Source organism: Suillus subaureus (genome assembly GCF_016647635.1).
Source record: "Suillus subaureus strain MN1 chromosome Unknown BJ212scaffold_217, whole genome shotgun sequence".
NCBI lineage: Eukaryota > Fungi > Basidiomycota > Agaricomycetes > Boletales > Suillaceae > Suillus > Suillus subaureus.
Genome location: NW_024538773.1, coordinates 12,466 through 28,061, shown reverse-complemented (window position 1 = coordinate 28,061; position 15,596 = coordinate 12,466). Strand labels below are relative to the sequence as shown.

At 46.2% G+C, this 15,596-nt stretch overlaps 2 protein-coding genes across 2 annotated transcripts; one reads left to right on the top strand and one right to left on the bottom strand.

Annotated features, from left to right (window-relative positions):
- Window positions 1-8,635: 8,635 nt before the first annotated feature.
- BJ212DRAFT_1289766 (uncharacterized protein) lies at window positions 8,636-9,451 on the bottom strand (the record flags this gene model as incomplete). Its single annotated transcript, XM_041332070.1, has 3 exons — window positions 8,636-8,930; window positions 9,094-9,323; window positions 9,377-9,451. The coding sequence occupies 3 exons, from the start codon at window positions 9,449-9,451 to the stop codon at window positions 8,636-8,638; spliced, it is 600 nt and encodes a 199-aa protein (XP_041185476.1).
- A 2,943-nt stretch (window positions 9,452-12,394) lies between these two features.
- BJ212DRAFT_1450497 (uncharacterized protein) lies at window positions 12,395-15,364 on the top strand (the record flags this gene model as incomplete). The annotated part of the gene is made up of 11 exons (XM_041338811.1): window positions 12,395-12,554; window positions 12,636-12,736; window positions 12,952-13,153; window positions 13,207-13,435; window positions 13,488-13,516; window positions 13,693-13,843; window positions 13,894-14,441; window positions 14,724-14,749; window positions 14,795-15,027; window positions 15,049-15,085; window positions 15,110-15,364. The coding sequence occupies 11 exons, from the start codon at window positions 12,395-12,397 to the stop codon at window positions 15,362-15,364; spliced, it is 1,971 nt and encodes a 656-aa protein (XP_041185475.1).
- Window positions 15,365-15,596: the final 232 nt, after the last annotated feature.

Below are 15,596 nucleotides of genomic sequence, written 5' to 3'. Positions count from 1 at the left end.
GCATTGGGCTGTCGTATAAACTGAAGTACCTTTGATCCAAGCCATTCTGGACAACCAGGTGTGATCCGAAATACATCTGCTGATAGCGGATTGCCTAGTACCCGTTAGTACCCATGCCTGCAGTAAATCAAAAGGGACTTGGACGATAGTCTCAAGCGTCAACTTATGTTGGTGATCAGTGTACGGGAAAAATGATTGGCTTACAATGAACGATTTTAAGTCAAGTCATTGTGTAAGTACAGGTTCTGATCGCTGAGTCCAAAGGTAATGTGTGGACTTACGATTAACCAACCCTCAAAGTACCAGCTAACCAAGGTCAAAATTTTGACTAGTTTTCAATTTGTTTCGTGTGGTACAACAATAAGCTATTGAATAGTATATCACTAGGACAGGATAAATACGACTTTCAGCTCCGGATACTCAAACACCATAGAAGAAGCGCCAGTAACCTGGAAGTAGATGGCTGAGCGCGAACCACATCTGTTATAAGTCCATTGTCAGCTTCACCTCGGTGTGCTCCCAAGTAATATTTCGACTCACGCTATAAAATTTGCAGGACTGCTTGTCGGCGCCTACTGTGTCATACATCACAAATCGGGTCCCCACATATTGCACCGTAAGCTACAAATGCAGTGGTAGAGAGCGCATCTAGCTTCCAGATATGGCTCAAGACAAATGACCAGAGGGGAATGCCGAGCATCATTGAAAAGCGTGCGGCTTTAGGGAAGATTGTGGGCAGGGTGCACCTGCCAGTGAGGCGATCGCCCTCTTCATCCTTGAAGTCTTGCGCATGAAGCGTAGTCGCAAAGACTGCCGAGCTGAGTGCGACCGCCAAAGCACCGACTTTGTCCATGCGTGAGTTGCAAGAATCTGTACGCTTGATCAGCAAACTGATAGATTGTCTGCAACTGGATAGATTTACCGGCAGCAACGGTTCCTCCAACCTCCGCACACCCGTAGATGATGGCTGTGAGTACATTCTTCGACAATCCCATTTTATCACCGTGAAGTTCGTTGTACCAGATATTGAACACTGCAAAAACGGTGCTGGCCAGCAGAGCCTGAGTGCCGTACCACAACGACAGCATCAAGCAGACTGGGACCATCACCCAGCGCATATCAGCTGCGCTATCGACAGAAATGCGACCAGCAGGTATCGGACGGGAGGGTTTGTTCTTGCGGTCCTCCTCCGGATCCTGGATCTGGTTGGCAAGATTGAACTGCAACAAGTGGAGCCATATCCACAAAGGAGCATTCAAAGCGTGGATGGGATCATATCTGGGAGCCGCAGACAATGCGAATATGGTCTGAAAAGTGTAATTGAACGAGGGGGCGAGACACGTATTAGTTGTTACATACGACAGGTATCAGAGTGGTTCTGATATCATTTTGTGTGAAAAGAAAGATCGTCTCGAGATGACGAGCGATGCTATCAGTGCGAGCAGTGAGAGTTTGAGAGAACATGGCGAGTTTCTTTGAGTGCCCAGGTTATGCGCCGGGGCCAGGCCTTTATACCTCGAAAGTGCGCTCGAAAGAAGCGCGAACCGGTATGGCAAAAGTCATGCCGGGAGTATACAGGAACTCGAAGACTGCTTCCAAAAGTCGGGACACCAAACGGTTGTGAATCAATAGTCCCTGAGTCGCTCAATGCTGTGAACTCGCAACTGCCTCGTCTTTCGGTAGGGAAGATGTGCGACGCCGACTTGGAAGAATTCTATACAGAAGGCAAACCCAATGCTGCGGCTATGCATTCGTGAGAAGCAGCGCTCATAAGCCTCGGAGAACCCCTGAACCGTCACAGCTAGAGACAGCCCCAGAGTCGACAAGGACTCAAAAAGATCATCTTAGATGGGTAATATGTGCCACCCGGTAGATAAGCGAAAAATTAAAGCGCTCGCTGCGTAGCATTTGACTCGTGATGCGCTCATATTGCTATCCTATGGCGATAGTTGGTCAACGATTAGTAACATCATATTGTAGTACCAGTGCACCCACTATCCAGAAAAGAACGATCGCCCATACTCTGCAGAGCTTGAAAGATCCTCGTGTAGTACACTCGAAGACTGCAGATATCAAGGACTGACGTAGTTGTGTTGTAGGAAATCATTGGTTAAGCAGGCGCTCGAGAAGTCACGTTGACCGATTCCACGGTCAGTAATAAAGAAATGACAATTGACTTGAACTACCTCCAGGCGCGTGTTTACCGCAACCTAATTGTGAGCCATGAGGCCGCATAGCGCCGGCTTGAATGAACATGACCTACCGGTAAATAATTACAGAACAGAACGACAGTATGTTGGAAATGGCTCCCGGCTACCTCGTGGTGAGATTCTTGCAGTACTGTGAACCGCTACCTCCCAGTCAAAGATGGAGATTGGACAATGTCGACAAATATCAGCGCAACTGCATTGTATTTTGTTGCACCATGTAATTAATGAAAACCGAATTATGGCAAATGACTTATAAGATACGCACCACAGAATACTCTTGTCTGCGAGGAAACACTCCACCATAGGTTGTTGCCCGAGATTTCCTATAGCAAGCCCCCTGAAGCTCCCTTATAATGAGGTGCCCCTGTCTGTCCAGGATCCCAAAATCGGCCCTCAAAAATGCCAAATTGGATAGAGGGCACCTGCACCATCGCGAGGGCTGGCTTGCAAACGGTCAACCGTTTTTTCACCGCTTTGACCGAAACTTTGAAAGCGCGTGAATTTTAACGTCACTTTGAGACGTTGAAGTTTTCGCATCCAAGGACCATGACTTGCTAGTGTACAACTTGAATCACCGATACCTATGGTGTGGTTTAACCGTTTTGCGACCCCCGATTTGCCATGGCCCATCATGGAGAACGGTTGAAATTATCCGCACGTGATCAGGATCTTTTGGTTCTCGTCACCAACTCTTCACCGTCTCTAACGTCGTCGTCGTCGTTGTGGCAGTACTAGTCTCCCTAGTCTGCCTTGTAGAAATCTGGCTTCGTTCAATCCACTAATGCAACTTACATGTTAGCTTTGTGAAGGGAGTGCTAGCTAATGCACCAAATATCTGCCAGTGATTCGGCCCGCCGGGGAGGTATTCATTGTCAGTAACGAAGTCTCTACTCAAGTTGATCATTATTATTAATCTTTGCGCAGAACTTATAATCCCACATTCGATGTCACCCCATGACTCCGGCTGAGTATTACTGTATAGTAGGCATTCAACTTGCCCTTCCAACATGTTCCTCGCTACGATCTTCACCTGCCGGTAGCACAATCTCAACTTGAACGCCGAGGATCCATTCATATTCTTAACCATTGGATCATTAACTGAGTCCATCTTTCCAACGGGAAATTTGGTAGCCATGTGCTTTGCCTATTGTCCTTTCCCTGCTACCGCTGCCAGAGTTGCAGAGATCCGAGTTCCAACGAACGTGAATCATTACATCTCACTCAAACGTTGCACCGACCGACTCGATTCCTCATCGCAAGGCTGGCTTCCTGAGCCTTTTCAAAATCCTTGCAGCAGTGAACTAGCACTGGAAAGATGAACCTCGACAATACAATTTACGAAGAACTGCGTGCCCATTCGACCGGTCTGGGCTGGAGGATTGTCGATGAATGACTTGTGCGTAGTTATCGCCTTCCAACTGTCTTCCTCTATTGATCTATCTACGGGAGACTAGCGATCGCCCATTGTGAGTCTCTGTCATCCTTTTTCATGAACCTTCAATCCGACCCTCAATCCGAGGAGATGTCGCAGATTTAGCTCGCGCACTACCATCGAAAAGTGGGTATGAGATGTGTGATGAAGAGAATAACCTCGAGGGATCAAACGCGTTCTCTAGGTGGAATATCTGTATTATGACCTTCCCATGCCATAAACAATCTCACCACACACTTGAAGTTTCATGCGTTTTGCTTCACTTATCTCCCGTGTTTGTCTCATAGCTGTCTTGTCCTATATCGTGATGAAACTACTCGTATAATTGTCGGAGATACAATGGCAAGTTGTTACATGTATACGATCTATATGATGTTCGCAAATGGCGACCGACCCTCCAAAAATAATGTCCATCCTCTAAATCTGTCTGGCAAAACATAGAGTGGCTCGTAATTGTACAAATGTCGCGTAGACACTCCCATCTCCGTGCACAAAGACCATGTTTCCATGAAGCATCGCAAAGCCAAGGCGAAGTCACCATGCACAAAGGCAATCTCCCCTAGTCCCCGTTTACTGTATGCCTTGAAATTGAGATGACCTTGGATATCGCAACCTTCAATGGTGGCAATGAAATGATATTCGGCCCTGTCGTATGCACCTGCAGTGAGCTCGATGCAAGCCGAGCCATAAGATCTGACGAGAAATACAAATGCAGTGCGCAGCACAAAGAATTGGAGTAGTCCCGGGGCTGGGTTGATGAGCTCCCTTGCAAGGGCATGATCCCCCTGCTTGCTTGCAACAAGGGCCTTTAAGATGGCGGGGATATCATGTGGGAGTTGACCCTCGCTCTCTACGATTGTCTGCAAGATATCCATGGCTTTGGATAACCTGCCTTCGCAAAATGCTACCTCTGCAAGTCCCTCGAGTGCATCTCTGCGGACAAAATCTCCAGTACTTGTGCATTGCAGGAGAAGGTCTTCTAAGTGTGTGTTCACCTGGGCAATGTCTTCCCCGTAGTAAAATTTGGCCCGCCAGTGCCACAACTTGAACCGCAAGCCCCACATATGATCTTCCGAAGACTTCACAAATAATTCGTCTGCAGATGCGGATGTGTACATCCGGGCTGTATCTAAAAAAAACCAAACCTTGGCTTTCGTTGGTTCACTGAGATACTCCCACGACTCGGAGCGTTGAAAGCCCTCCAAAACCTGTTGGGATTGAAGGACGCGGCCTTGACATCTGTATATGTCTGCACATGCGATAACACATTGGGCCGCCATTTCGTGCTTGCCGGTGGCAATACAGAGTGCCCCAGCAGCTTTGAAGGCCTTCATGGATTCTGTGTGCTGAGAAAGAGTCATGTAGAGCCAGCCGAGATTCCACAGGCAGTGTGCTTTGGACGTTCGCGCGGAGGAGTTCTCGACAATGTTGAAAATTGCAGGAGTAAGGGAAGTTGGGCGAGGAAAATGGCACTTCAAGCACTGCAAAAATGTCCAGCAAGCGGGATAAGTCACTTCAGGGATGTGGGCGAGGCCGAAAGCAATAACATGCTCGATGTTGAGGTGATCTGAGGTAATGATATCAGCATGACCATCTCGTTCTTCCGAACACTGTTGGACGGTGCAATAGTAGAAGGTGCGTATCCCTTGCAAACATGTGGAGTCAGGTGGTGGCAACGAATCTCGCACATAATGTCGAATGGGTGCTAGCATTTTGACGAAGCCGTCTTGACGATAAACGAGAGAATGCCTCCACAAAATATCACATATAGTGTCGATTTGCAGGGTAGATGGCAAGATATATTTCGACAGGGCCTCATTGAGACCCTGGGGTAAGAAGGCGATGACAGCCAAAGTATGCCGAACCTCCTCTCCGAGTTTCTGGATTGACGGTGAGTTGAGTGACAGCTGCATGGTGTATGACAAGCTTTGCAGCTTTCCCTCGCCATGGTCTAGTACGGCACTGTGCCGGTCCTTCCATCTCTCCAGCAGCATGACCGGTGACCAACCGTTTTGCTGCGCAGCATTTGCAAGTAGATTGATAGAAAGCGGGTGGAATTCCAAGTCCTGAAGTAGGTTTGTTATTCCTCCCTCTGCATTTTCATGATCAGCCTGGCAGTAAATTCGAAAGAATGCCTCCTGAGCAGAGCTCGAATCCAAAGGTGGAATATCCTTGGTAATCCATGGTACATTCGGTGCACTCCTTCTACTACGCGATGTGAGAATCAGGACGGTACCAGGGATGCATGCGATTTCAGCAATGACTGATGGTATTTTCCCAAGCGCCGATGATGCACTGGCCTCTTCAAAGGTCTCAGCATTATCGAGGACAACAAGTGCACTAGAGGAACGAAGAAAGGTAGATATCGGGCGCAAAGTATCAATGCCGGCGATCTCTATGCCCAGGGCTCCTGCGAAACGAGCCATAAAAGTTTCGAATGTGATAGTCAAAGGATCCAGGCCATCGTAAGTCACGAAGAAGCGCCGATCAGCAAATTTTTCGATGGTAAGTGGTTCGTGAAGGATGGCTTTGGCAAGAGAACTCTTTCCCATGCCCCCTGGGCCGATCAATGCGATATGTTCATCACTGACAACGAGGGTCGTCAACTCTGCCACGAGATCATCGCGGCCATAAAACATGGAAGGTCGTGATGGAGGCTCAGTTGGGTGATACCTGATTGCATTTAGAGGACACCCACAACCCGCAGAAAGCAATAACTTACTTTAGAACATTGACACCAGTTGTATTACTGTCGAGTCCTAAAGCGAATCTTTCCACCCTCATGGCAATGCCAGCGATCGCTTCAGTCTTGAGATGACATTCAGCAGCAGAAGTTCAGGTTGAGCTACAGAGACGAGACGCACATTAAAGAGCACGAGGACACGGTCTATATCCTTTTCCCAACTAGCGATCTGGTCGCGATCAATTGTAGCAGAGAAGAACCTCTTCAACAATCCTTTTTCCTTCCTTGAAACTACCTCATTATTGATATCGTTAACTGATCTGCTTGGCGCTATCAGTTTCCGGCACAGTGAAATTAGTTTTGCCTACAAGTTAAGCTCCAATAAAGCATGGGCCAAGTATCCTGGTAGATTGTCGCTGGTAATGTCTTTGGTCACTCTTTCGAGGATTTCCCTGATGATCTTGCATTTTTTAACTATCGCCAGGAAATCGGACTTGTTCTTGATCACTGACTATACAGACCTGAGAATCTTTTACGTTCATTTTCGAGAGTTATACTGACGCACCTGCACGATCATCAGGATATTGGCAACTGTTTTGAGTATACCTTTCGCCAAGTTGATAGGTACGAAGTCTTGTGTGACTTTGATGGCTGCTATAGTGATACCCAGCAGTTGGCTGATATTGTCGTCCTGGGACTCCTTGGTTTCAGAGGAGGGTTGTTTAGCATTTGGGCTGTCCTATTCTAGATCAGATATACAATAATGACGCCTAGATATGTTCCTTCTTGCCTTTGATTTTTTGGATCTTTTCGACTTTGGGCTTTTGAATAGCATCGCCTCAGCCTAAGGTCGTGTGGCAGACCCTGGTCGGTATTCCAGTGGATTTAAGTTAAATATTGAGTGAGTGTCTCTGCCTGCCTTGAGTCACCTTGGACCCAAACTACTCGGTGTGTTGATGGTGAGAAAATGCACAGCATAATGTACTGGCGCCCGATATCATTGTCTGCTTCCCTCTTAGAGGAAGCTTATCAACCAACTCTCTAGTTGATTATTGCGCTTGCACTGAGCTTTCGAAATTGATAGTGCTGTTCACGTTCAGCGATGAGATCAGCTGCACGTGATTAAAAACTGTCTCGACTCACCACCTCTCAAACTCTTCGTCTCAACATACTGTGGTATCACTGGCTCTGTGAAGGGCACATTCTTTGCACGCCCTCTGAGTCAATGATATTTTAAAAGCATGCCCTGATCATCCTATAATTATCAAATACTGCCATGGTGCCTGCATGCAACAGCTCCTCATGTGGTTCTTGCCTTTGCACTCTCTCTTCCCCATGGCTCATGTACCAGAGAAGATCATATTGCCTTCTCAGTTCATGCAGGCTGTTGAATTAGTTGTGGTTGCATTTGCCTAGTCGTAGAAAAGTTAGGGTTTCTCCCTCGTGATATCTCTCCCCTTTCAGCTCATCCAAGACATAACAGCAAGTTCTTCCTCCCTGTTTGCCTGGGTACATCGTGGTGTCACCAGAACACTTGTCAGTGGATGCCATGTCTTGACAGCACACTCTGAACTCGGCTTGCCCAAACTGCCTGGGAGGACAAACTCATATACCTCGTACCTGCAATGGTGCAGCTGTCAATTTGCAAATAGGTGTAAGGAAATGAGCGGAAGATTGGAGAAGGATATGTAACAGTAGTTCAATTGTGTTGTGTTTGTTATTCTAAGGTACAGCACAAATAAAAAGGCTAACTCAGCTTCCCACAGTGGTCAACGAGTTGGAGGAGCCAGTCATTTGGTAGTGAGCCACTGAGCAGCTGTGCCCCAGAGAACTTCATCAGTAAATTCACACATTGCTTAGCTTCCTTTTTTGCAACTTGCTGCCGGCTAATTTCCCAAAAAGGCGCAGATAAGTCCCTCGCAAGAATGGTGACACCAACTTGCTGTAAACTTGCCACAAGGCAATTTTAAGTCGAAAAAGCAGGTGCCTCCTCTTGGCCATGACTTATTTCAATCTTTTCTAGCTTTTTGGGCAATTATTTTTAACAGTAGCACTTATTTCTCCATTGCATTGTGCAAATTGTTGATTCTTATTTCACTTATCTCACTTTTAATATAAAAATAACCACAAAAACACTGGCATTTTGTAAATTAAGCGAGGGAAAGAGCATGCAAGTACTAGTAAGTAGCAAAATATAGACATCAAGCAAGAACAAGCATGAGAGATTCAATATACTATGCAGCACCTAGTAGTAGTGAATGACTCTACAACATCGTCAGTTAGGGAATAGTAGTGAACAATGAAATGGTACTACCAGTCGTTGTAGATGAGTGCACGCTCATCGTCAGAATCCTTGCTGTTGAGAGTGGCGGGTGCACCACACCTCTTTGCAGCAATGTCCTTGGTGCACTCCCAGATGTCCCAGATGACCGACTCTTGGAGGTGGTTGATAGACTTCATGTACCCCCTGGTCACCTCACTGTAGTTTGTGTCTGAAAACGCCTTGAGAGCGCTACTGGGCTTGCCTGAGGCTTTGTTCATGGTGTGTGGGACCTTGATGGCCTTTCCTTTGCTGTTGACTTTCAGTTCACTGACACATGTGTCCCTGCTGAAAATATTGAGGGCACGTTCCATCTGAAACATGAGAAATGAGTTAGTCATGGTATGACGAGAGAATGAATATACATGCCACTGCAGTGGCAAGACTAAGGGCGCCCTTTGCGTGTGTGACCATCCTGTGGTTGTCAACAGTGCCCCAAGTAGCGCACCCATGCTGTATGAGAACTTGAATGAGGAGTTCAGATTGAAAAGGCTGCTTGAATTTGCCGTCCTTGGTGACAGTCCCATACAAGAAAGCTAACTTGAGATGTAAGTTTTTCACAAAATTTTTGCGATCCTCATCAGTCTCCACATTGTCCTGTGATGACATGAAGTGTGTAAGTACTGTGATGGCAGTAGTGCCAACACCGTTGTGCCACTCTGATAGCTGCTGGGTAGCCTAATAAAAAAATAAAACACAATCAGATATGAAATGTGTCAAAAATGACTTACTAAAGCCATAACTGGCCCATCAATGGTGACCGTGTGAGGTATATCCTTGTAGACCACATTCCAAGTGTCTTGCATAATAGCACAAAGTGTCGTCTCTGACTCAAGTTGGCCCCAAACTTCATCTTGATCCCCAACGGCGGAAATGAGGGTAGGAATGAAGACTGAGCTCCACCTAGCGACTGCCCAAGGACCTCCAGGAAGGTTTTTGATCCTGTAAGCAGAATGGGGGAGGATCTCCACCTCTACAGATTTCAGCATGGCGCCAGAAGTAGCACTTGAGATGCTGGAAAGACTATGAGTGTGTGTGATAGAAGACTTTGTCTGCTTTGCCACAGGAGCTCTGTGTTTGACGCCAACATTAGTCTACATAATTTGTAGTTAGTATGATTTAAAAATAATAACCGAAGCTTACTACCGCAGAAGTGACCTGCAAGGATACTGGTTCAGATTTGGTCTTGACCACCACAGGCTTGACATGATTCACAAATTCAATATCAGATGAAGGTGCATCTTCCTTGATTGCAAAGGCATGATTATCTGTGAAGTCGTCATTGACCATGAAGTCGTCCTCAATCAGGTCATCCTCTGGCAGGGCATCCTTGATCTCATCATCATTGGTCAGGATATTTATGAGTTTGTGCTTGACACTTGTCACAGTAGAGTGGGATGTTTGAGTTTGAGCGAGAGCTGCAGCTCGACGGATATCAGCATCATAATATCCTCTGGGGACCTGCATAGAAGGAGGAGGCTTGAGGTCAGATTCCATATTGGTGTTGGATCCATAGTTAACGAGGGAAGCTACCACTGGGGGAGCCGCCTCAACATTCATTTCATCGTCAGCAACAATGTCAGACTGAATTGTGTTGAGCTGTCGAGGAGTCAGATTGGTGCTTCAATAGGCGTGAATGGTTTGTACTGAAGTATCAGGAACCTTAGAAGAAATCTTGATGCCCTGGTAATGCAGTTAACACAATAAAAAGAACTGGGTAATTGAACTCACCTGAGCAGCCCTTGGTTTAGACATACGGGCAAGGGCTTGAGAGCACTCGATTGATTTGTCCAAATCATTGTCTGAAAATAGGGTTGTAAAATGATCTGCCACATTGTCAGCCCCAGCATTGGCGATTGTGTCAATGGGTGTGAGTGGGGCACCACCGCTACTAATAGTACTCCCCATAGTTAGTTTAGAGGAGGGAGCAGTACTAGAGAAGTTGGAAGGCATTGTAGATAATTTTTTCCTCAAGCTGGAGGATGGCTTTGAACCAGCAGGAGGAATATCAGTCCTCCAACCCAAGATGCGCTCGGCAGCAATACCATAATCTTTAGTAGAGCTATCATCATGGACCATTAGATTGAAAAAGAAAAGAGCTGTTTCAGTGAGATGGTGCAACATAGTTGAGAAGCAAACATCTTACACATCATCAAGCTTCTTATTGTCATCACGTGCCATTGTTGATTCATCAATAAGGCCCGCAGCTTGGATTGCATCTCTCACTGGCGTCTTCACTGGTAACACTTTCCTCTTCTCCTTCTTCTTGCGTGACCCTGGCACTCGCACCTCTTCCTCAGCATCACTCTCAGGATGTTCGATGTTAGCACCGGTTGCTAATTTACCTCCCGCTCTACCACCCTTGCCATCAGCGCTAACGGCCTTATCCTCAGCCATAGTTGAGTTGGAGGTCTCCGTGGCTTTTACAGCCTTTTTAACAGGGTGTGGGTGGGGACGAGTAGGCTTTGGCACATCAGCTCGTTTAGCAGCTTGATCTGTCTCCATTTGTTTCTGAAAAGCAGCAATCCAGTTATGTGCTTCAAGTTCAGCCATTTCACTTGCCCTCTTTTCCTCTTCTTTGCACTGATCGTCAGCAGCCTTTTGAGCTTTGGTATGTCTCTTTACGTGGCCTTCGCCCCCAGTCAGGATATAACCTGGATGCTGAGTTGCATTTTTAGCTCGGGTCATCACATGTTTCGAAACTGTGCTGGCAGGCTGAGACATGGTATCGATGGAGGGTTTGGGAGGCTGAAGAAAGAGAAAATTTGACTAGTGGTGGCTAATGACAAGGTGAGTTTTGTCACAACTCTCCAAAAAATGTTGCCTAAGCTGACTCTGAATAAATGCATATGACCCTACTTTGCTCTGACATACCTACTAATATAACAGCACAATATTTTGCCATCGCCATTAATATTGGGAGTCTCCAGCATTTTTCAGGCACTCCAATCCAATGCTTTGCCTGTGAGACATCGATGTCACAGTTCACCAACACCTTTCCAATGAGGAGATAGTCTACCAACCCTTTCTGCACTGTGAGTACTAGTTTTCATTCATTGACACAGTGAGACTGAGGTTAACCACCGCATTTCCAGTGTAGCACTAAAATCAATGTTTGCCAAAGCCTGTTTGGTACAGTTTGCTCGTGTCTGGGCCCCAAATCTGGCTTTTATTATCAAACTGGTTTGTCACATTGGTGCTGATAATTACAGGCAGTTGCACCCCAAACCTAGAATGTGTCTGCCTTTGACATCTTCTTCAATTGTCAACATCCCAGCACAGCACATATGCCTTCCCGTCATGCTCACCACCTGCTTCAGCTTCCATGCCCAGTTCCAGGATGCTTGCACTGGTTTCAAAACCAGTCAGGTCTCACACAACACAGGCGCTCGCTTCACCCAACTTTACCTGTTTCAGGACTGTCCCCTCAGGATCATCCCCAGCCATCTCATTCACCCTCCCTCCCTCAAGACTTGTCACCACCCCCTTGAGATTTGTCACCACCCCCTCGAGATTTGTCACTGCCCCCTCGAGATTTCTCGCTACCCCCCTCCAGATTTTTCACCCCCACCCTGGCCATCATCTCCCATACTCCCTGATCCAACTCATGAGGATTCAAACACCGACACAGAATTCACTGATGTGAGCGAGCATTGCTATTGCACGTTCCATTCAAAGTTAAATGGTAAGTTTCATTCAAGTTTGAATACTCCATTTTTGACTCAAATATATGCTTAGGATGACCATGCATGGCTGATGGGACATTTCTGCTGCATGGTACCCCTCCAACTCCTGTGCCACTGAAGGCTCCTGATGATTGGAGCCCATACTGCAATGGAATTGAATTTGAGGCGGCAGAGTTCGCATTCAAAAGATGCCACATGTCAGCAAGGAATTTGGATTTCCTGTGTGACTTGATGGCTGCGACACTTGCGAAACACCACGACACCCCTCCATTTGCTGATCACAAAGATCTGCACAACATCATAGATGCAACGCAGCTTGGTGATGTCCTTTGGCAGTGTTTCTCTGCACAATACACAGGAGAACGACCCAAGGTTGTCCCACCTTGGATGGATGAAGAATTTGAGGTCTGGTATAGGGACCCTCATGCAATGGCGCACAATATACTTGCTAACCCTACCTACAAGGACAAAATTGACTAGGTGCTATTTCGTGAATATGATGCATCAGATGAGACATGCTGATGGAAAGACTTCATGTCCGGAGACTGGGCATGGCAACAGGCAGTACGTCCTCCATCTCTTTCTGGTATTGCTCATAATATAGCTAATATTCCATCAAGGACACCATATTGCAAGATCCAGAAACACATGGATCTGCTTTGATCCCAATCATTCTCAGTAGTGACAAGACTACTGTCTCTGTGGGCACTGGTAATAATGAGTATTACCCCCTCTATGCCTCAATCGGTAACATATGCAACAATGTACGACATGCGCACCGTGATGCTCTTGTCATCATCGGTTTCCTTGCCATACCCAAAAGTACATATGTTCATATTTAAATTTCATTATGCCTCATCTGACCTGTCTTACAGCTGACAAGATGCATTCGAAAGATGACTTATTTCGGATATTTCACCACCAGCTGTTCCACAGCTCATTGTCTGTGATTCTCTCCAGTCTAAAACCTGTTATGACTGAGTATGAGGTTGTGCGCTGTGGAGATGGACACTTTTGGCGCATCATATATAGTCTAGGACCATACATTACAGATTACGAAGAACAACTAGTGCTATCCTGTATTGTCAAACATTGGTGCCTGAAGTGAGTATTGGCACTTGCAGTCAGTATCCATTCACACTAACAATTCGTGTAGATGCATTGGAGTTCACACAAACCTTGATGGTGATGCCACCTACCACACCTGCAAGTTTACTGATTTCTTAATCAATGAGCTACATGCAGATGTATTGTGGGATGAATTTTGTCTCATTGGTGATCTTGTCATGAGTTGAACAAGCCGCTCTCCAATACCAGACTAATCTATTTTGTGTAGCCATTCACTAATGACTTCCCCTGAGCTGACATTCATGAGTTGCTGTCATTTGACCTCCTCCACCAGCTAATTAAAGGGGCTTTCAAAGACCATCTCGTTGATTGGGTAGCAAAGTACCTCAAGGCTGTGCACAGGACCAAACAGTTAGAGGAGATCATGAGTGACATAGATCGCAGGTATGTCAACTTACTCATTTACTCAACAATATTATCTAACAATAAGTCAGAGTTGCTGCTGTACCATCATTCTCTGGTCTACAACATTTCCCTCAAGGCCATGATTTTAAACAGTGGACTGGCGATGATTCCAAAGTGCTCATGAAAGTGTTTCTTCCGGCTATTGAAGGTCACGTACCTCAAGACATGGTGCGCGTGTTTCATGCATTGTTAGAATTCTGTTATCTTGTCTGGCACAATGTCATTACCAAAGATACACTGATTCAGATTCAAGACGCACTTGGTCGTTTTCATCAATATCACACGATATTTGAAAACATCGTTCCCACCTTCTCACTCCCCCATCAGCACTTGATGGTTCATTATGTCAACATGATCAGACTCTTCGGTGCCCCTAACGGACTGTGCTCATCGATCACAGAATCAAAGCACATCAAGGCCATAAAGGAGCCTTGGTGGTGGTCGAACAGGCACAATGCTCTTGGTCAGATGCTTGTGACCAATCAGTACCTTGATAAGCTCACAGCGTCCCATGCGGACTGTGATGCACGAGGGATGCTCACTGGCACAATTTTATCAAGTACTTTAGCTGCTCTTGGTAAGTCTGTTTAAGGTTTCTTTCTCAAATTTCTCGCATACTCAACAGTCATATACAATGGCAGATGAAAACAAACCAGACGCCCCTGCTATTGCACCACAACCAGATGCCCCCGTCATTGAACTGCAACAAGTGGATGATACTGATGATGCTGAAATAGTTGACAGTCCAACGGTGCTCGCTTATGTGGCACTTGCCAAAACTCCTTGTAAGTAATCTCATGCAATGTCCAATCTCAATGCTCACCACTGTATCTCACAGAATGAAAATGGGCACAGACAGTAACAGCATTGGCACATGAAGTTGCTGTTCCAGATCTATGACGCCTCATTCGGTACTTTCTATTCTCTCAGCTCAACCCGGATGATGCCCACAACCCCAAAGATATCCCAGCTGCTAGCTTGCCTCGACATGAAGGCAAGCTTCAGGTCTTCAATTCTGCTGCTGCAATGTTTTATGCTCCCAGTGATCTGAGTGGCATTGGTGGCATGCGATGCAAACATATCCATGCATGTCCACTCTGGCGAAACGAGTACCCACGCAATGATTGCATGTTCATTAACACTGATTCAGATGCTGAAGGGATGTGAGGACTCAAAGTTGCGAGAGTCATATGCTTCTTTTCATTCAAGCACAACTGGGAAGTATATCCTTGCGCTCTCATACAGTGGTTTGAGAAGATTGGTGACTGCCCTGATGAAGATACTGGCATGTGGATGGTCGCTCCAAGTTTTCATGAGGACGGCTCGAGGAACCTTGCTGTCATTCACATTGAGACAGTCTTCCATGCAGCACACTTGATAGCTATCTATGGTTCAGAGTACATTCCTCACTCCCTCAAGTTTTATCATTCTCTTGACATTTTCGGCTCATTTTATGTCAACAAATATGCTGACCATCATGCATTTGAGATAGTGTCCTGACTGGATTACATAGGTGGGTTCTCAATCCAATTCTCGGTCCATTGCTAATGGTCAGGTCCTGGGACATCACATGAAGAACACCCAGTCGAAACTTGCGCAGACGCTGATGCAGTACCCCTGGTCCTGTTACAGACGTGATTACCCCCTATCCATTTTCTCTCTTACTTGTGTATTACGTCATGACCGCACTTAACCGTGCCATCATTAGACCAGCTGATTGCCATATTTGTAT